This window comes from Arvicanthis niloticus, chromosome 3 (assembly GCF_011762505.2).
Source record: "Arvicanthis niloticus isolate mArvNil1 chromosome 3, mArvNil1.pat.X, whole genome shotgun sequence".
In the NCBI taxonomy this organism is placed as follows: Eukaryota; Metazoa; Chordata; class Mammalia; order Rodentia; family Muridae; genus Arvicanthis; species Arvicanthis niloticus.
The window spans coordinates 78,594,713-78,616,546 of record NC_047660.1 but is presented as its reverse complement, the minus strand read 5'-3'; the positions used below and the strand labels follow the sequence as shown (position 1 = coordinate 78,616,546).

The following is a 21,834-nucleotide window of genomic DNA, read 5'->3' as shown; positions in this document are numbered from 1 at the left end:
AAGAGGCATCAGAGGAGCTAGCTGGCCCAAGTTATAAGTCAGGAAGAGGAAGAGGAGGAGGAAGAGGAGGAGGAAAGAAACCATGGTCAGGGCCACCCATCATCCAAACCATTTGCTTCTTAATCCTGAGTGTTGTCTATAGATGGGACATTTGCCCCAGAAAGATCTTCATCGGCATCCTGTTGTATTCGCCTTCCATGTTCAGGGGCAGCTGCAAATCCTAGGCAAATCCCTGGTGGAAAGCACCTGGGGTAAACACCCAGGTGCAGATTGACCTTCCCGACCCCCACACACCCCCGCTCCCACTTGCTGACAGATAGGAAAACTGAGCCCCGGACCACAGACTATGGTGGTGAGTGTACAGGAAGTCGTCTTTAAGCAGATCAAGTCATGAAATTTCAGATTCTAGGAAGGACCCATATTGCCCTAGATACCCTACAGTGTGGCTTCTACTCAGAGTCAGATCCCTATTGGGCTCCCATTCCAGCATCCTATTCCTTCCCAACAGTCAGAATTATTCCAGTAAGATACTTGCTGTGTGTTCCTGTCCACTGGCTGAAAGCTCACCAGGTTGGGGTGTGTCCTATTCCAGAGCCTCAGATAAATTGCCGCCTCGCACATTCTGGTTGAGAGTCTGAGTCTCGGAGTGCCGTGCGGCAGGAGGGAAAACATACCCAGTCATTAACTGACTGTAGCCTGCCACTTTCCAGGGGCTCCTTTGCCCACCGTTGACATACCAAAGACAAGCAGGGGACCTGGGGTCGATTTGGCAGTCAGACACATGTCATTACATAGGAAGCAGCCAGGCCAGCTTCGACAGACCTTGCAGAGAAACTGAGGCTGGGGAAGCTAAGTCACAAGCTTGATCTCGCAGGCAGGGCAGAGTTGAGCAGGGGTCGCCTGGCTTCTGTCCAGATTCTGGAGCACCCGCTCAGGCCATCAGCCTCCATGTCTACAGCTCAGGGCTGACGGCTCCTGACAGCTGGGCCCATCGGGAGTCACATAGGCGGGTGCCAAGGCAAACACTGGTGGGGAGGTGGGGGCAGGAGGTGTGGCTCTCCCATTCCTCTGCTTTCGGAACAGACCGCCGCAGAGCAGAGCCAAGCAGCCAGGTCTGCACTGCAATCATTGTTCCTGTGATGGTTTCCAGATGCTGCGGACTCACAGGTTTGGGGCTTTGGCCAAGGAGCCAGCCCTCCTTCCTCGACTCGCCACCCTGGCCAGTCCTGTACAACAATGCTGGGCCATCTATCCAGCCTCAGGCTGACACCTTCAAGCCTGCAACCTGCCCAGCTCCTGGGCCAAGAAACCCAGGCTGCCATTCCTGGCTCTCACTCTTAACTTCCTGTGTGGCTTTAGGAGGTTGCTTGCCTTCTCTGAGCCTTATTTCCTGGGCCACAAAATGGGCACCAAGGGTAGCATCATGGTGCTGGGGACCCTTCCCAAAGTGGGGCTTCAGGCCAGCAGCAACCCTTCCAGGGGTGAATTGAAGATGAAGATTCAGGGACTCTAGGGTTGGGGGCCTGCATTGTTACTGTGCCTCGGTAAGGTATGAATAACAAGCCTCTAGATTCTGAACCCCTTGGGTCAGAAAGATAAGAGCTGACTTCAAAGATGTGTGGCTTTAGGGCAGACAAGAGACTTTGCTTGAGGTGAGGGAAAGTGGTTAAAACACTCATCTCAGTGTGTGGCAGGGTGGCTGTGCCCCAGGGAGATGCCAGCTCCAAAGTTACAGGTCTTCAGGACAGACACTGTCTGAGGGCAGGTCTGTGCCTGGGGCCACTGCTCGTCAGCACTGCAAAGGAGCTGTGTGCTGGAGCATGTGCACCCCATCATGCAACAGCCGCTCAGTTAGGAGGTGAGAGACCAGAGGGCTCTGGGCACAGAAAGTTGTTGGGGAAGTTTCTAGAAGAAAGTACGGCTTCCTTTAGATTTGACTAACTTGACACAATAAGCCAGGCTGTAGGACTGAGGTGGGCACTGAGTGCAAGAACGACCAGTCACTAACCAGCCCTGACCTGGCTGACTTCTGTAATGGCTTCCTGTGCTTCCTCTGGATTCGTGTCTGTGAGGCTGTCCATAGACAAGGCCAAGAAGACCAGCTGGAAAATGAGACTGTGCAGGAAGCACTCAATACAATGGGTGAAGTCCACCCTGGGTTTGGGTCCCAGTTCCGCTACCTCCTGGCTATGTGACCTTGAGCAAACTGTCACCCTCTCTGTGCCTTGGAATCCTAATCTGTAGGAGTTTATGGTCCAGCTGCTGGGGAAGCTGCACCAGAGCAGGAAGCTGTGCAGTGCTTCATCCTCTGGCCTGCAGAGCAAACACTTTGCTCTGGAGGACAGTGGGGAAGGGTGAATTCTGCAGCCATGGTCCAGCCCTCAGATACAGAAGCAGAGTACAGAAGGGAATGTCAGCCTTGCTTCCTGCTGTGGCCTCCTGGGCAGGAGACTGGCTAGAGGCTCTTCACTTGCAGGGCACTCTCTCCGAGGAAGTGGGACTCTGAGGTGTTCTACCCACACGGTGGCACCTCACACCCACTTCTCTCCTTTCCAGCACCAGCTGATGTCCAGGGATCCTGGGGAGAGCTGCAGATGCTAGAACTGACCACAGGGGCCTCTTAACTCCCCCCCCCCCGTCCATTTGCATTGCCATAACTGGACCTCATACCCCAGTGACAGAATCAGACAATAGTCAGAGGTCCAGGGTTCACAGCCAGCCTCTTTTTTACTTAGTGACCTTAGACAGATGACTTAACCTCTCTGGGCCTTTGTTTCCACACCTGGAAGTGGTTTCTATGAAGTCACAACTCTAGTGTGTAGCCAGCCTCAGTTGGACTGGGTACAATCAGTGCCTATGGCTCTCAGGTCTCCTGTGGGCTGAGCACTCCAGTGCTCATAGGTATGCGGCTGAAAGCTTTTCTTCTGTCAGCTATCCAGGTGAGGAGGAAGGGATTGACACTAGAACTAAGGATGGAAAGGCAAGCCAGGCAGCCGGCAGCTGAAAAAGCCCCAGCCTCAGGCTTCTGCCAGAGTTGCCCCAAACAGCTGACTTCAGCGTCCCCCATGCAGGGTGGAGCGGATCTCTTTTTTGGCACTTGGCCACCCCATGCCCTTCCCCCATTGCTATTTTGAGCTGAACTCACTGTCCCCTCCTCCCATAGCTGTGGCCCTCACACCCAGAATCTCGTGGTGGCCTGTAGCTTTTCCACCTCTTACACAGTCACCTGCCATTCCTAGGACTGGGCAGGGCCTCCCTCCAGCCAGGTGGGCGGGGTCTTCCAGAGAAGACCTCATGGGGTGCACAGTAGACTGCACATACAAGGAGAATCAGCTTACGAGTGGGCAGTACCCTGCCCAGGGCAGTCCTAGCCTCTTTCCAGGTCTCCTGTCTGAGAGACCTGTACCCTTTATACCTCTGCTCAAAATCTCATGCCCAGGGCCTCTCCAGACACTCCTAGGAGAAGCAGGAGAGCCCTTGCATGCACGTGTGCACACACGCGCGCACACACACGCCATGGTGAGCCAGGAAAGTTTGCAAGTTTTTTTTGTTTTTGTTTTTTTTTGTTTTTGTTCTTTTTTTTTTTAGGTTTTTCAAGACAGGGTTTCTCTGTGTAGCCCTGGCTGTCCTGGAACTCACTCTGTAGACCAGGCTGGCCTCAAACTCAGAAATCCACCTGCCTCAGCCTCCCAAGTGCTGGGATTAAAGGCGTGCACCACCACTGCCTGGAGCAAAATGTCTTTAAACATGAGATAAACACGAGATGGCATGCTGGAGATGGGTTTAGGAAGGATATGACCCAACCACACAGTCCCTTGAAGTCTATCTAGCCTTCTCTAGAAGAAGGTTCTCAGCTAGCCACTAACCGGTTAACCTCAGGGAGCCTGAGAGGTTCAGCCTTTGAACTTTGCCCTTGAGGGATATCAGAAAAGCATCAGCACTCCAGGGCACCAAAGGAGCAGGGTAGGGCTGTGGGACTGTTACTGGCAAGGAATTGGGCTTTGTTTTTAAATTTTGAGTCTGAATTTTACAGAGAGTTTATAAGGACTAAGTTCAGGTCAGCTGGGACCAGATGGAAAGCTGCCTAACTGTCATGTGCACATGTGTCGTCTCTGCCCTGCAGTACTGGGCACCTCAAGTTTGGAGTGGCCACTGAAGTATTTGTTGGGGGATTGGTTATCTGAGCTGGGGTCATGTCTGCTGCAGGAGAGAAGGGAATCTTTAGGAGAAAGAACCTGCAAGATGGATGCACAGGAACACAAGGTGCACACAGGGTCCTTGACAGTCACCAGCAAGCTACAGGATGGCTGCAACTCTTCCCTCCACCCCTCCCTCCCACAGCCCACGACTAAAGTCACAGCAGGGAGGAAGCTTGAATCTTTTGCAATGCCTGCCATTCCACCCCTCCACAAAGGCCCCTCTTCCCCTCCCTGCCCTCAGCCCCAATCCCATCCCTGCGGCCAGTGGAGGAAAGCCAGAGGCAGGAAACAGATAGCCAGGGAGTGGCTGTGCACATGGTTGGAAGTCCTGGCTTTCCAAAGAGTTTTGCCCAAGATTACTTCCAACAGCCTGGTGTGGGATTTGGAGAGCGAGGTTCTGCTTCTATGGTTCATGACACAGCCTAAAGGCATGTAGTGCGCTGGGGTGGGGGTGGGGTTCTCTGAACCTCTGGGTCCTGGGGAGCCTTGTGGTCTCTTTCCTGGGGTTCATCATTTCCAATGTGTGTCCTCTTCCCTCTTGGTTGATGTCACCCGTGGTTGCACTCTTCCTTGTCACCCTGCCGAGGCATGTCTTTTTCTCCCTGGCTTCTCCCAGTCTCCCCCTCCTCTCTGTCTTCTCCTCTCTATCTCACCCCACAACCCCCTCCCCAGGGTTTTCCTGAGGCCTTTTCCTGTCACTGTGAAAGCTTCCATTGTTCCCTGGGCTCTTACAGACCCCAGTGTTGTGGGTTAGGGATGGCATTTTTGTGGAGGGGGGGGGTGCCCGGGGGCTGGGCCTTCTGGGCCCATGTGGGGCTGTGGCAAGAACCCAGAAAAGGGAGGGGGCTGGCAAGGGGACATGGACAGACGTTGGTCTCAGACAAGGAGGCCCTTGAGGCTCAGAGGAAGCCAGGCTGGCTTCTCTCAGTGTCCTCTGTCCCAACATCCTGCAGGCTGCATGTCCCCAGCCCACCTGTCCCTCCACAGCCTGCTTCCTCTAGGGTTCCTGGAAGCCTGCAGTTGCCAGGAGTGGGCTGTTCGGCTCAGGGCCTCCTGACTGCCTGGGTGTGCTGTCCAAACAGATGAGTCAGGGGACCACAGTTGGAGGGTTCCTGAGGTACAGAGAAGGAAAGCACAGGTTTGAGCACTGGGTGGAGACTTGACCTCAGAAGGAACCCTGTGAAAGTGGATGGGGCTTTGCTCTGTCCTCAGCCTCTTTCTTTCTCTGACACCAAGATCAAAGGCTGATTTTGAGGGAGCCATTGCACCAGTTAGAGATCGTCACCTGGGAAGCCAGAGGGCCATGGCTCTGCCACCTTGGGGGCTGTGGCCAGGCGTGGGCCATGGGCCCAGAAAAGGTCTTTTTTAGAAGTCCCCAGACTGTGCTCTGTGAAGACAGGACAGTCCCCATCTTGTTTATGTCCATGTTCCTGGAATTTTCCACAAGGTCTGATCAGAGTGAGTGTATGGTGCATGTTAGTTGAATGAATGAATGTTGATAAGACAGCCTAGGGTCACAGGTCAGAGGGCTGTGTTGCTCAGAGCATGATTGTTCTCTTGTTTTCTTAGCCGTTTCGGGGAAAGGCCGGGCACTGGGTAGAAAGGGTGACACTGCAGTCAGTGAGTAGGGTTCAAGTCTTGGTTTCATAGGAATGGGACCCTATGCAGGTGCCTGGGCTGCCCGTGGCATCTATTTGCTTTCTTGCTGCAGAAAGGGGCTATGGAGGGGCAAGTTAGGAATTACTGGTTCATGGTAATGCTCACTGAAGGTTAGGGTCTCTTTCAGAGCCCTGTCTCTCTCACTGGGCAGACAAAGAAACAGGCTCCAAGAAGGGCCTGGAAAGCCAGGGCCTAACATCACATCTGTTTTCCAAAGCTTGTTTACTTGGAGCTAAAGGGCTTAGGAGAGGCAGCAGAAAAGCAAGAGGAAAGTTAGAACTTCTGGCCTCCAGGGAGAGCCATTGAGCCTCACAGAACCCCAGCTGGGTGAGTTTGTGGTCAGCCCCATCCCATGCCTCTTTAGTTTGATCATAGGAAGTCCATTTCAGATCCTGAGACCCAGGGCTGGTGCCCCACAAGGCCAGGGCCACTTCAGCAGCCAGGCTGCATGAGAGCACACGGACAGGGCAGGACGGGGCTGGCTGGAAGCCTGTCTGTTCTTAATTTCCTCTCCCTGTCCCTCTGGCTCTGGCCAGAGCTTCTCATCTGGGTGCATGGAGCCAACTCAGGTCTTCGTGAGGAGTAAGCCCAAGGGGCTGCAAGGCACACATCGAGTGAAATGATGGATGTCTGGGGAGGTGAGTGACCCTGCCCAGAGGCTACCTACACCACTCTGGAAACAGGGAAACTGAGGCCCAGAGAGATCTGTGACAGTGGTCATCAATTCTCATTTCTCACCTCCCTGACATGATGGGTTCCTTGTGCTGTTCTGGCACATTCCAAGGAAGTTCAGAAAGTCCTGGCAGACAGTTAGACTCAACCATTTGGTCGGTGTGGCCTCAGATACTGCGCCCATCTTAAAGCCTGGATTTATCAACCCTAGGCAGCTGGAGGAGGTGAGGCCCATAGCCAGAGAACCCTGTATTCAGAAAAGTATCCAGCCCGAACACAGAATAGGCATCCCACTTTGCTGCCTGCTCCTGTGAACAGCATCTTTGTCATGTTCCACCAGAAGCACTAATGGCTATTATGACTGACATCTCTGCAAAGAGGGGACCAAGCTTACTCAAGAATGACTCACTCTGTAGGGACGAACTCCAGATAGGGGGTCTCGGACAAGGATAACTTTCTGCCTGGGTGAAGTAGCTCTGTGGATCATTGTCCAATAGAACCAGCAGCCAGAGTGGCCCATTGCCCTCTCCACTGTCCACACCTGCAGGGATAACAGTAGGGACTAATGTGGAAGAAGTCACCTTTGATTCCAAAGGGTCCCCACTGCCTGGGGAAAACCCCAGGCGCCCCCTGGTGGGCAGGGCAGGTAGTCGCCATTGCTTTCCTCTTAAGTTGGGCTTGCTCAGTGTGGAAAGCATGCATTCATTAGGGCAGAGCCAGAGCAGAAATGAATCTATCCACAGACCCATCCCCTGCAGGCAAATTCTGAAACCTTCTAGCCTGTCCCCTTGGACTGTTTCTCACGTGCTTTTTCTTTTCACAGTATGCCATCTTTTATCCTCCCTTCTCTCAAGCACTTTCCCAAACATCTAGCAAGACTCACTATAACTTTTAAAGATTTACATTTACGCATGTGTGCATGTGTGTGTGCTGTAGCATGTGCATGGAGGTCAGAGGTCAACTTGTTGCAGTCAGTTCTGTCCTTCTACCTTGTGGTTTTGAGGGACCAAACTCTAGTCCCCAGGCTTGGTGACAAGTACCTCTACCCACTGAGCTATCTCCTGGGATGTTCATCATAACCGTCTCAATGGCTCGCTGTCATGCATCCCCCCTGGGAACATCTGGGACCGGCTGGGGATTGTCCCATTCCCAGGTCTTCATTACCCTAAATCATGTGGCAGTAAGATCATTGCAAATGCTTTGGGTCTGTATCTCTGATCATTTCCTTAAGGCCACCGTAAGGCCATTTTTAAAGATGACCATTAGAAACGTAGCAGGAGACACCTGTCCGGCCCCTGCTCCCGGCAGCATTGATAGTGGCTTTCTCTTCATATCTGCCTCAGGGGCCTTCACTAGCCCTCAGAGTCCAGAGGGCGAGAGATAAAGCTGGAAGTACTCTGAGAGTCACCAGGCTCAACTTCCTGACCAGAGCAAAGGTCCCCTTGGCAAGCTTCCTGATGGTTGTTTACCCAGGCTCTGCCTACACTGCTTTAGGGACAAGGGCTCACTGCCTCCTAGTCCTTCTCATGAACTGACAGAAGGCCAGTACAACCTCGTTCTGATGGATGAATATTCCAAGGTACAAGCTCCTTCCCCCTCCTCTCTTTCCCCTCCTCTCTTCCCCCTCCCCTCTTCCCCTTCCCCTCTAGCTTTATGGCTCTGCCCATCCCACAGCAGTGTGGCCTCCTGCCTCTCAGGCTGCCTTTCTGCTACTGTTCCAACCACAGTCTTAAGGTCGGAAAGCTCTTCCTTTCTGTCCTGGATCCCTCATGGGCCATCTGTCAAATCTCCTGGCTTTTATGGTACCTAGGACCTGCTTGTAATACCAGGGGTAGCTTCTGGGACCCACTGAGCCAACCTGAGCTCTTGGCAGATCTTATTCCCTGGTGTGGGTGGGGTAAAAGGGGTAGGCAGCCTGGGTCAGGAAAGCCTGCTGGGGCCTGGCAGCCTGCTTGGCTAAGTGGTAACCCCTGCAGAGCTGTCTGTTGACATTTATGAGAAGAGTCCCAGCCTCTGCAGAGAGGAGGCAAGGGGAGGCAGTCTGTCAAGCTGCCTTCTCTCTGGGCTCTGGGCCCTGCCCTCACTGGTCAGTATAAACAATGTCGGGACAGAGCCTTCCAGGAAGTGGCTCCTTGAAGCTGCCCGCCTGCTGGCCTGTGTCCCTCTCTCCGCTGCTTCTGAAACTTGCCCTGTAAGCCACCTCTGCCCCTGCAGGAGGGCACAGGAATACCTGCCCCACCCCCAATCCCCACCAGCTGGGCTGGGGAGGAGGTCCAAGGAATTTTCTCATCCTATCTCTGCTGAGGCACGGCAGACAGGCTCCTGAGCCTCAGTTTCAGCGTCTTGTATATGGATGTTCTTGGGCATCCTGCCCTTACCCCTGAATCTTCAGTTTCACCATCTGTCCTACCCGGCGACCCACAACAAGTCCCCTGGTATCTCTGCCTGTAGTGAGGCCTGACAGGCTGTGAACCCTGAGAAAAAGCCCAGGACACAGGCAGTGTCCCACAAATGCTTGGCCTCGTCCCTCCACCTTGTCCTCTGCTGGCACGTGTCCAAGCTTCTGCAGTCTTCTTTTTGACTTTTGGAGGGTCCTTCTGGTAGAATATTCCAGAAGATGAAGACACCTCACTCCCCTTTCTTTGATGGCTTGCTTGTCTCCCCATGCTCACACCTTGGGATAGAGGACTACACTGGCTACCAGGCTGTCATCTCATTTCTAAAATATCCTTTGGATTTTGCCTAGGCCTCAGCCCCTCCCTCTGCATGCTCCAAACACTAGTAGTCACCGAGCGAGAGTGTGCCAATGTGCCTGGACTGAGCTAAGCACCTGCAAGGGTATCAGGTCTACAGCTCAGGCCCTTGATCAGCATCTGGTGTCCAGATGTGGAAACAGGCAGAGATACCAGGGGACTTGTTGTGGGTCGCCAGGTAGCAACAAGTTGAGCTGTCTTGTGATTTAGGAATCTGACCCTGGAATCCAGGATCTGAGCTGATTCTATGGGACAGAGGCAACACAGGGAGCTGCTAGCATCTGGCCTGTCAGTGTGGCATTGGCATGATGGGACATCTGGACCTCAAAGGCAAGGCATCCCAACCCTTTGAGCTTTGGCTCTGCTCCCCATTCATTTCTTGTCCGACTGCCTGTTTCTCCCTTTGGTTACAGTTTATACCTCATTACTTTTTTTTGTTTGTTTGTTTTTGTTTTCCGAGACAGGGTTTCTCTGTGTAGCCCTGGCTGTCCTAGAACTCACTCTGTAGACCAGGCTGGCCTCGAACTCAGAAATCCGCCTGCCTCTGCCTCCCAAGTGCTAGGATTAAAGGCGTGCACCACCACCGCCCGGCAACCTCATTACTTCTGTGGGCTCTCATGACCTCTAATTCTGAATCAGATACCGTAGGACTGGATTTTAGTTTATTTCGAATCCTGACTAGGACACAATGTTTTACTCAGATATGCTAGGATAAATTGATAACCACTTCTGTCCTTTGGCCTAGATATGATAGGCAAGCCCCAGGTCTTGAGGACTCTCTGAGCAAGAATAGATCTGCAGAACCAGATTCCAGAGCCAGCCTGGAGGGAACGGGCCCTATCCCTTCATCAGTTTAAGGAAAATCTCAGAGTCACCTGTGGCAAGATACCTACTATTTGTAGGTGTGTGTGTGTGTGTGTGTGCGCGCGCGCTTGCACCCATGTATGTATAATTGCATATATGAATGTGTGGTATGCATGTGAATATGGAAATCAGAGGACAACCCAAGTGGTATCCATCTTTCCTTTGAGACAGGGTTTTAATTCAATTGGAACTTCACCAAATACACCAACGTAGAAGAGCTTCCAGGGCTCATTTTACCATCCCGGGAATTGTAAGCATGTACTTCCACACCAGACTAACTTATGTGAGTTTCTAGTCAGACTCAGGTCTGCATGCTTACAGGGCAAACATTTTTATCAATGAAGCCACTCCCCCAGCCCCATCAACCCCTCAACAGCAGATAGCTTTGGAAATGGACACAGGAGACCACATGCATTTGGTGCCTATGGACACAGGAAGCTCAGAGCCAGGGCACTGGCTGCTGGATGGCAGTGGAGAAACTGGCATCAGAAAACCTGCAAAGCAGATAGCTAAAGAGCCTCAGAGGCTTCCTCATGTCCAAAGTGAATAGACCACCTCATAACTCTATAGGGTACATCTCTCACAACATGGCTATCTCTCGGGCCCTCTCAGGGTGCACAGTGAACCAGAAGTCACAGTGACATCAAGCAGGTGACCTAAAAATCAGCACTGTGTTGTGCCTGCTTTCCAAGTTTCAATTTTCACACCCATCTCCCTTTTATTATTTTGCCTGAACTCTAGACAGATATCACCTAGTGGTGTGAGTGATAAACCACTCAAAAGTAATAGAAATGACTATCTGATACTGATGCTACTTCAGGTTAGTAAGTAGTAGTGCCAGTAACCCTATTTTACCTTGTGTGCCACTCGCTGTTCTCGGGGGTTATTTGTATCATCTCCTTTAATACTTCTTTAAAAGGTTTTATTGCAGATATTATTTGTGTGTGTGCATATATGCATGCTGCAGCATGCATATGAGGGTCAAAAGACAGCTTGTGAAGTTGGTTTTCTCCACCATGTGGGTCCTGAAGATTGAACTCAGGTCCCCACTGAGCCCTCTCACTGGCCCCAAACATTCTCAGATGGAGTCACTTCCTCTCACCTTGTCCAAGGTCACAGAACTAGGATTTGGATCAGAGTCTGCTTTTTTTTTTTTTTTTTTTTTTTTTTTTTTTTTTTTTTTTTTTTTTTTTAAGACAGGGTTTCTCTGTGTGGCCCTGGCTGTCCTGGAACTTGCTCTATAGATGAGGCTGGCCTCAGACTCATCTGGCTGCCTCTACCTCCATCTAGAGTGCTAGAATTAAAGGTGTGTGCCACCACCTCCCAGCTCAGAGTCTGCTTTTGACCTAAGTTTTCTAAGTGAGCAGTCACCCAGGGAGTTACCATGGCAACGATCATCCCACAGCCCAAGCTTCCTGAACCTGGTAGAGGTTGTCAAAATGCAGGTTCTGGGCTGGGGGGGGGTGGGGGTGGGGGATGGCTCGATGGGTAAAGCACTTGCTGCACAGCATGCGGACCTGAGTTTAATCTCTGGCACCCACAGAAAAAGCTGGCTGGTGTGGCACTTGCTACAATCCCAGCACAGGGAAGATAAGACAGGGGGACTCCTGGAGCTTGCTCGATGGCCAACCAAGCTGAATTGGTAAGCTCCAGGTTCAGTGGGAAACTGTCTGTAGGCATGAAGGAGCAGAGTGACTTTTAGAGAGTGACAAATGTATCCGAAAATCAGACCGTGAACAACCTTGAATATACTAAAAACCATTGAAGCGACCATTTTCAATGAGTGAGATGTGCGTTATTTGGACATGTTTCAATAAAGGCATCAAGTTGTGCAGGAGAGCACTAGATCCTCTCATATATAAAATGCAGTTGCAAGACAACAAGAAAAAGGCTAGGGTAGAAAAGATGGCTCAGTGACAAGCACTTCTGCAGCTGTTTCAGAGGATCAGAGTACAGTTCCCAGTCCCCACATTGATTGGCTCTCAGCTGCCTGTAACTCCAGCTCCAGGGGACCTGACACCCTCTTCTGACTGTGGCAGGCATCTCCACGCACGGGCACAGACATGTGCACAGAAAATATTTTTAAACCTGCACAGAAAATTATCTAAGGAATGTGATTAAACCATTCTTATTTTAAAGACTTATTTGTTTTATGCATGGGAGTACACTAGCAAACCATTCTTAAATACATGCAAAGATGCCTCTTGCTCATTATGAAAGAAGTCCAACCGCCTCTGAGAAGATCGCATACCTTTTAGATTAGAGATACTATGGTCTCCCCTCATGGAGAAAGGTGCATTTCAAGACGCCTGCTCCAGGGCTGGAACTAGGGGATGCAATGACAAGATCAAAACTAGTGTGGATCTCTCTTTCTTTGATTTCCCAGCAGGGGCTTTGTTCTTTAGAGACCTCAGATTTTTTTTTTCTTTTCTTTATGATATTGGCAGATTTCCCCTTTCCAGGTAACGGAAGCTCTTTACGTCTCGTTGGCACATGGGTTGTCTGCTACCCTACTCCTGTGCTCCAGGGAAATCCTACACAAAACGGGAACCACTTGAACATATTGTTCATCGGTATCAGGCAGTCACTGAGGAACTAATGGGCGGGTAGCGTATATACATACCGTGGACACACGGGACAATGAAACCACTGATGGCCCAGGCACGTGGAGAGAGCTCTCATCTTGTTCTTCAGAGCTATGCATAGTTTAAAGCTTATGAGTTGTTTATTTCTGGGACTCTCTGATCAGCTAAACACGACTGAGGAAAGCAAATGTGTGAACGGTGCAGCTGCAAACAAACGGGAGCATCAGCTAAAACTCTGCTCCTGAGGATCTGGAACACGAAGCTGGTGAAGCATTGTGGGAGTGGAGGCAGCGGCAATAGGTCTTATCACTAAAAATGGCACCTGTAACCTTTACCACAGGAGTTTCACTTCTGGAAATTTCCTCTGCAAATCTACTCACAGGCATGTATGCTGACATGTGTATCAAGCACTTATAGTAGCACACAGTGAGCTTTCATGAATTCTGCCACCATGCAGCCGTGAAGAAGAATACGGTAGCTACTAGTAATGACATGAGAGAAACACCAAGCTTAATTCAGTTGGGTATGTAATTTAGTTGGTAGAGGGCTTGTCCAGCATGCATGAGGTCCTGGGTTTGATTCCCAGCACACCGTAAAGCAAGTATGGGAACAAGACTCAGGCCAGTAAAGCCGGAAGACTGAGCCCTCATTTTCTGTATCTACTTCCTGTCTCTCCAGGCACGCCCCAAAGGTGAGGGTCTGACACCATACCAAGGCAAGAAGCGCTGCTTTGGCGAGTACAAGTGCCCCAAATGCAAGAGAAAATGGATGAGCGGGAACTCCTGGGCCAACATGGGGCAGGAGTGCATCAAGTGCCACATCAACGTGTACCCGCACAAGCAGGTGGGTAGGCGGGGTCTGGGGTGGGGGCGGAGCTAGATGTGGGACTGAGCAGGCTGCAGTGGGTGAGGTAGGGGGAGTCACAAGGCATTCTTTCAGGACCCCTGGAAGGTGATTTTTTTGCCCTTACTGAGGCTTAACTGAAGCTCAGGTGTGTGGGCGGAGTAGGCAGAAAGTGTAGGCCATGGTGGTTGACTTGACAGGGAAATTAGGACAGCCCAGTTTCTACAAGTCCTCCAGTGTCTGGGTTCCGAGGATCTGGGCTGCAGGTCTGGGAGACTCACAGACTGTCTTATGACCTAAACAGAAAGGCAGAACCAGTTCATACACTCAGAGCCAGAGGAACTGGACACTCGGCAGTTTTCCTGTGTGGGCCAGTGTCTGGCAGGACAGGCTACTTACGGGGTCCCTTCCATCTTGCCAAGATATCCCTTGGTCTTTGATGGCTTTCCCTGCCTTCTTCCCACATCCTACTAGCATAGCCTAAGTGTAGCCTGCTGACCTGCCAGCCTGGTTCTATACAGAGGAGCCCAATCTAGAAGAATCTTTCAAGAGCTCCAGGCTCCATGCTTCCCACTCACCATCATCCAGCCAGTATTTGTTGAGCACCTACTGTGTGCTTTGGGGAGACTGAGGTACACAAATGGAATAGGATTTGAACAATCCCACCCCACCACGCACATGCCAGCCAAGTTCAGGGTTCCTGGGCCTTTGTGCGCCTCTCTTTGGCTTGAGATTTGGGAATACCTCCCCCTTGCTCTCCTTGGGAGGCAATGGAGCCTGTCCTGCCCTGTGGGGAAAGGCTCTTGCCCCTCCCACAGGGCTGACCTGGGCCACCTCACCCCTCTGAGAAGCCCTGCCCCCACTACATCTGTTTCCTGTCAGGCTCCAACTGCTGCTCCCCTAGACAACCCAGGCCGCACACCCCCTACCCCAGAAGAGAAGAAAACACTAATGGGCTTTGCCTCCCTGCTGGGGGCTGGAAGGAACAGATCATAGATCAGTCCCAGCTGCTGGGTGTTTCCTTCCACAGAGGGGAGTCATCCCGACAGCTCCCCCAAGCTCCCCACTGGCAACTTGAGGCTGCAGGCTGAGCAAGTCTTAGCAGCTGGCCAGAGTTCATACTGACCAAGGCCAAGGAGAAAGGCAGTTTAAAGGAACCTCAGGCTAGGGCTGGCTAGTGAAGGCCAAGAGTATTTCCTAAGGATTCATCTGATGGTTTTACCACTGATAATATTCAATATTAATACTAGCCAATGCATGGGCAGTTCCTCCTGAGTTAGGTACCCTTCTAACCACTCTGCACAACAATCCCATGAAACAGGATTTCTATTAGGTACATTTTATGGAGAAAATCATTCAAAGAGATGCAAAATGACTTGCTGACTGTCCACACAGACATTATGAAGTCTTTGTGGGGCTCTGTGATTATAGAATCCTTTAAGAGTCATTTTCTCTGTAACACACACACACACAACCAACATACACACATGCATGCACACATACAACATATACACAAACTAGACACATGCACACACAATATGCGTGCACACATGCACACATGTATGCATGCACAATGTATGTTGTACACACGTGCACAGAGAACACACAGGCACACGTTTGTACACACATATACACAAATGCATATTTGCACTGCGTACAGTAGACACACACACACACACATGTGCGTGCACATATAGAGCTAAGCCTAGACGACACCTGTCACTAACCCGCTAGCTCAGGCTGCAGAAAGGCAAGCTGAGGTAGCAGTCATCATCAGCCAATGGATAACAGAGGTAGTGTTCAAAGCTGTCTGACGTGTGATACTATGAGCTGTGGACACACTGCAGAGACGAGGGGAGAGCAGTTTTCCAGAATACTCTACAAGCCTCTCAGCTCTCCTCATTGGCTCTGCCCTTACCTGTGGGAGCTCTGGATCTCTGTCAGCCCCCTGGGGTGAAAACCAGGACACCAGTGTCTGACAGGGTGGGCAGAGCACTGTGAGTGGGTTCTCAGGACCACAAGGGTGGGATAAACGTCAGAGGAGGATGCTACCTCAGGGACAGAAAGCCAGGGACCTGGAACAGGCTAGGAGAGTACATGAGATCTTAGCTAGCCCTAAGCCACAGGACAAGGTCAGGCATATCCCTGAGAGTGTGGGGCTTGAGGTTCACCATTCCCTCTCTGGAGGCCTCTGGGCAAGATTTTTAAATGGCTTATGGTTTCCTCATCTGTGATAAACACCTCATTTGTGATAAACTCAAGCTGTCCCCTTGCGTTCCATGGCAGTGCCTGGCCACACAAAAGGAGGAGCTAAGACAGTGTAGGCTAGCCCACTCCTGTCCCTCTATCCCCTGCTAGAAAGCTGGTTCATGGAGGGGCCTGGGAAGAGCTGAGAGGAGCAGTGGAAATTGTCTAGACAGCTTGGGTTTGGCTTGGGGTAGGTAGCATGTCAGGGCTTCACTAGTCACCATTCTTTGGGAGCTGAGCAGAGAGCACAGGAGGCCCTGGGTGCCAGGAACATCCAAGATGAAGGCACAGGGACCCAGATTTCAGCTCAAGATGGAGTTCTTCATATAGAACCTACAATGACCCAACCCTGGGGACATGCAAGCCCATACAGAGAGGAGATTAGAGCTACTCTCAGTTTCTGGGACACCTGGAACAGCAGAGGGTGGGTTGGCCACCTCCTATGCTGAGTGACCCTGTATCACTGTCCCCTTCCCATTAATATTAAGACTAAACAACACAATGCCTAGAAGGAATGTCCTTCCATCTAGTCTTTGTCTTTACTAGGTTTGCTGAGAAGGACTTCCTGAAAAAGAGCCAGCCACCCACTTTACAGCAGGGAATGAGATGGTGTCTCATAGGGGTCAAATGGCCAGGCCAAGGCCACACAGCCAGTGTATGGAGGCTGAGCTGCTCTCTGGGACCTCATCTGCCAGGAAGTCAAGTTCTTTCTCCTCTCCCCTGATGGGACAGAATAGGAGGGGTGAGGCCAATCCTCTGGAAGGTCCCCAGTTCCAAGCCCAGGCTCTCCTGCTTCCAGACCTTTCCTCTGTAGCTAAAGCTTCAAAGAGCTGAGTTGTATGATACCCCCTTCTAGGGCAGTTAGGAGGTAGAACTCTGGCTGCTTGCTACCTTCACCTTTTAGAACCCTCCATCCAGTTGCCCAGCTGCTTTGAATGTCAGCTTGGGTCAAGGCCTGGTCCAGGCAGAAAAGTAACCTGCTACTCTTCAGTAACTAACAGTCTATGCTGTGTTCGTCTCAGCTGCCCTTCCCTGACCATCCTGGGCATGTCACTGGTATCTAAGTGTCTTTTCCCCAAATCCCATGTCAGCCTATAGTTTCTGCTCCACTTTCTTGGCAGATGGCTCCCAGCTGCCTGACCAGCTTCCTCTGAGCCTCCAAGTCTGGTTAGAGGACCCTTCTGCTGCCATGGTATCATTCTGAGCTTTGAGGGAGGATAGAGTCTTTGTGGCCAACTGAAATAGTGTCCACTACAGAGCTACTCCTCATGATCTTTGCAATGTTTACAGGTTTTGGCGGCTCTTATGGGTAGATCATGAAGGGAGAACTGAGAACCCCAAGCCATCCAAAGTATGAAAAGATTGAGGGCCAGTGAGGTGTCTCAAGGGGAAGAGCCTTGCCACCAACCTTGATGACCTGAGTTCAATCCCGAGGACCCACATGGCAGAAGAGAACTGACTCCTCCGAGTTGTCCTCCGACCTCCACACTCATGCTGAAGCAACACATGCACACACGTGAACACACACTTAACACATGTAATTTTTTAGAGGGGTACTTATATGTGTCTAATGCTGCCCAGGTTACCAATAGCCAGCATCCCTTGGGATTTCTCCAAACTTTGCGAATGAGCAGCGTGACAACATGCTTTATAGACGAGGATCATGCTTAAGCGTCACCGTAGGCCTAGTGAGTCATCTCCTTTCCCTGGGCCTCCGTTTCTCTTAAAAAAAAAAAAAAACAACAAAAAAAACAAGTTCATGTAGTCACTCGATAAATGGGCAGGTAGTGACTAGGCCAAGAGTTGGCTAGGGCTGACCCCAGATTGACCTTATGGAACTAAGAGTCCTGTTATCCCTTGGGCTGAAGTGTAGCTATGTCCAGGATAAGTGACTCCCAAGGTCACTGGATTGAAGGAAACAGATGTGAGTTGAGGTTTCCCTTGACTGTGACTCAGTTTCTTCATTTGGCAGATGTCTTTGCGCCCCTGTCCTGAATTTATTCTGGGCAAGATTTGGAGATCTCTGACATTCATTCAGAGAGGCAGTTGCCCAGACCTCTCTGTGGATCAAGAAACATATCTGTCATTCATTCTGGGTCTAAGACCCCTGCCTTGGCTCTAGCCAGCCCAGGAATTTCACTTGAGCCTCCGGGACACAAATGTCTGCAAACAGGCAAAAGGTGGGATGCCAAAACATTGACTGAACTATCTGTAACTGCAAATTGTCTCCCCCCTCCCCTCTGCCCCTCCCTCCCCTTCTCTGCAGAGACCCCTGGAGAAGCCTGATGGCCTGGACGTGTCTGACCAGAGCAAGGAGCACCCTCAGCACCTCTGCGAAAAATGCAAGGTCCTGGGCTACTACTGTCGTCGAGTGCAGTGACCTTGGTCACCACTGTAGCACCCCTCAGCTGCCACCTCCCTTTGCTGCCCAAAGGGCTGAATGTCCCCATACTTGAGATGTCATAGGCCTGTGGGCTTAAGCAGAGGAGGCTTGTGTCCTTTTCTCACACACTGACAGAGTAGCTGACATGCTCCCAACAGGGTGCAGACACAGGAGGCTCAGGGACTCTTCATCTTAGGCCTGGGCTCTGTAGAAGGACAGAGGCCAGTGGGGTCTTGATGTTCCTGCAAACTCTCCTCCTGAGTGTCTTTGGAGGCTGAGTGACCTTGCATCTGCCACAAGTACACTAAGATCCTGTAGCCTGTGGAAAGTTCTCCAAGACCAGTCAGGCTCGGTCCCACCAGCACCTTGCAGCTTGCCTCATGAAAAACCACTCTAGGAAGTCCCATGTCATTCCTGATATGTAGCCACAGTGGGCAGTCACTTGTTCTAGCAGCTACTGAGGAGTGGCCCTCTGTTCCTTCTCACACTGAGTCCCTAATCTGATATCACTGCATTGCACCTGGTAGTTAAACCCAGCCTCTGCCGATGAGACAGGTAGGCAGAGGGTGAGGCAAGGGGGATATTGAACAGTAACCAGCGTGCCAAGACATCCTAGGGACATCAGGCATCACCACTTCCCATCCCCCCCCCCCACCCTGAGTGTCCTGTAGGCTTGGGTTCTGTCAGCTGCTCTCTCTCTCTTTTCCCTTAGCTTTCCCTCCCATGTCAGGGATGCCACCCCACAAAAGCCGTAAGGCTGTTCTGGCATGAAGGATGCAGGCCTTGGCATTCTGGAGCTGCTTTCTGCCACTCGGGGCAAGGACATCTATCGCCAGCCTTAGTTTCCCCATTAGTTAAGTGACAAAGCACCACCAGAAAGCAAGAGGTCCCAGTGATCTCTGGCATTCTAGAAGAGAACAGGCTGCCTCTAGAACACAGAGTGTCACTGGAGGTGGGGTAGGGGGTGGGGGAGAGATTTGTCTCCAGACATCCAGGTGTACTGCCCTCCAATCTCTGTCCTGATAGCCATTTACGATGTCAGGCTGAGTGATGCCAGGACCTCTTCTATAGCCCTCCTTGCCTGAGGTTCTCATCCCCTGGGAAGACGAAAGATGATCCCTCCCCCTCTTCCTCCTCTTTCTCCTCAGCCCCTCACACTGGGCAAGCCTAAAATGAGCCACAGAACCTCTCCTTTGGAAACTGGGGATAGAGATTTCCCACTTCCTAAGAGGGCAGAGAGATTTCCTGGCATGTCACCTGGTCCCAGGGTGGCTGTTGTCCTGGCCAGGGTCAGCAGTGCGCCCCCTACCCTGTGACAAGCCACAACTCTCTTGTCTTTCTCCTCTTCACCAGCTGCCAGGACTGAGTTGCTTGACTTTGCCCCATACTATGCTTCTATGGCAAGAGAGAGAAAATCAGACCATGAAATAGGCCTGACATTCATGTTTACATATGGTGCCCAGTTGCCCTTTGTTTTCAAATGAAAATGTGTTGTACGGCTGAGGAGTCATGTGAAGTGTTAAGCAAGGGTAAGTGGAAGGGATGGTTGTGTGTCTGCAGCAGCTAGCTGCAGGGTAGATTTGGGGAGAACATACCCTCTGAGCACTTAACAAAGGTATTATCTGTGGCGGCCCAGACTACTAGTTGCCGTCTAATGGTGGCGTGCTACGGACGGTGAGCACCCAGCACCAAGGATTCCCCAGTCTTGCTGCTGCACTAGGGCTGCCTGATGCCAAGCTTCCTGTCGCTAGGAAAGGGCTTTTCCTGTCAGGCATCCCACCGGGACTCTAACGAGAATGTTCACAGCAATGGACAGTGTACCTGTGTCCCAAATGAGGACAAGTTGGGAATAGGTAACTGAGTCACAGATGCAAAGAAAGCCAGGGCCAGGAGAAGGCGAGCTATTAGCCTAAAGGGACTAGAGTGACGTCTGTGTACAGCCAGGCCCGGCTCACCCCAGACAGACCCTCCCTGGCCCTGCCTTGCAACGCTTTGGCTGAACTTGTGATCTTCCAGAGGCTAGCAAAAGATACCACTATCAAGGTTGGGTGCTGGGAGAGTTACTGCTCAGAGGGCCTAGGAGCCCAGGGGACAGGAAAGTGTGTGGTTGTAGTACATTCAAAAGGGACAATCGCTTGCAGTCGGTAGATCTAGCGATCTAGTTGAGAGAGAATGGTGTTTACCCCATACGAAGTATTCAATAGCGTTACTTGTGAATTTGTATTTATTTTGAGTTATACTTGACACAGATTTTTTTTTAAAAAAAAATGCTATGTGTGTATTTTGGGAAAAAAAAATTCATAGATGTTAAAATTTCTGCATGGTTACCAGTTTTTCTTTGGACATGGAACTTGGTAGCCTCCCCGCCCCCAGCCCCCAAATTCTTCATAGTGATTTTGTTTGTATATATTTGAGGGTCTTTTTTTAAAAAAGAAAAGAAAAATATTATGGCTTGATACTATTGAAATTGAAAACAAGAAAAAGGCATGTTTTTAAATGTCAGTGCTTTTGAAAGCGCAATCCATAGCAAACTGATTTTTAGATGTATTTTGCAAATCTGGTTGAGCTATAAGTAGATATTTATGGCGAGAACTTTTCCTTTTTTTCTTGTTATTTTTTCTATGCTTTGGTCTGTAAAAAGTATGCAACTGAACTACATTAAGAAGGAAATATTATCTACATAGAATTATTATATGAAGCTGGTACATAATTCTAACGAAGAAAAAAAAAATCTTTGCAATCTTTTAAGCTATGTTTTTTTTTTAAATTTCATTTTCCTTGGATGAAAATATCAGTATTAAGCAGCCAGTATATTATTCAAGTGTTTAGACTTATTAATATGCTCTTGTTCTGTATTTATACATTTGTGTATTTTTTGGAAGTATTGCCTTTTTAAGGGAAGTTATCAATGGACAGAGTGGTAAAAAGGGAACAGTGATCCTTTGTGCCTCTTCCGCTGAAGATGAAAGATTCCCCTGCATCTTTGTATTATTATCTTGTTATTACAGTTTTATTAACTTTTATGGGAAGGGCGGGGAATGGACAAGGCAAGAAGACTCATCGGTTGAACAGGCCCTTTGGTCTGTGAGCCCAGTGACCTTGTCAACAAGACCCAAGGAGCTACATGAACACCCGAGGCAGGCTTCCTCCTCGTCCCACCCCTGCCTGGAAGCTCCCTGCTCTTTGATCTTGGATCTGTCCACTAAGCCCTCACACCTGCCCTCTAGCTCTAATGGACTTGAATTTACTTTAAAGTCTAATCCAACCTCACTACAATATAGCCAGTGCAACAACTAATACTGAGTAAGGGGTGTTTACAGCTTTCTGGGAAGTGGCAATGAAATTCATCCTTTGCTCTTATGGCCAACTTCCCTGTATCAATCCCTGCACCCCTGTGTGGTGACCCTGTCCATGTCTGTATCTGTTCATGTGTGTGCACTCAGCTAAAAAGACAAACAGAACCCGTGAGCCACGCCTGGAGGGTGCATGGAGAAGGTTCCTCACTTCCCCGAAAAGGCTGGCCTCGGGGTGGCATTCCGTTGTGTGCCTTATTCCTGGAGACTCTATATAAAGCTTGCCTATGAGAATATAGCCTTTCAGTGCTGTATTAAAAGGACTTTGGAAAGATG

At 50.5% G+C, this 21,834-nt stretch overlaps 1 protein-coding gene and 1 long non-coding RNA gene across 2 annotated transcripts in view; both read left to right on the top strand.

Moving 5' to 3' along the window:
- The window catches only part of Zcchc24 (zinc finger CCHC-type containing 24), a 51,844-nt gene extending 30,010 nt beyond the window's left edge, over window positions 1–21,834 (top strand). The window contains exons 3-4 of the mRNA XM_034497809.2: window positions 13,411–13,575; window positions 18,089–21,834. Of these exons, the coding sequence (XP_034353700.1) occupies window positions 13,411–13,575; window positions 18,089–18,202 (279 nt within the window). The 3' untranslated portion in view covers window positions 18,203–21,834. The remainder of the gene's footprint in view (window positions 1–13,410; window positions 13,576–18,088) is intronic.
- On the top strand, window positions 5,067–9,870 carry LOC143441756 (uncharacterized). Its single transcript, XR_013109426.1, has 2 exons — window positions 5,067–8,109; window positions 9,494–9,870. It is a non-coding gene; the product is annotated as an uncharacterized LOC143441756 (long non-coding RNA).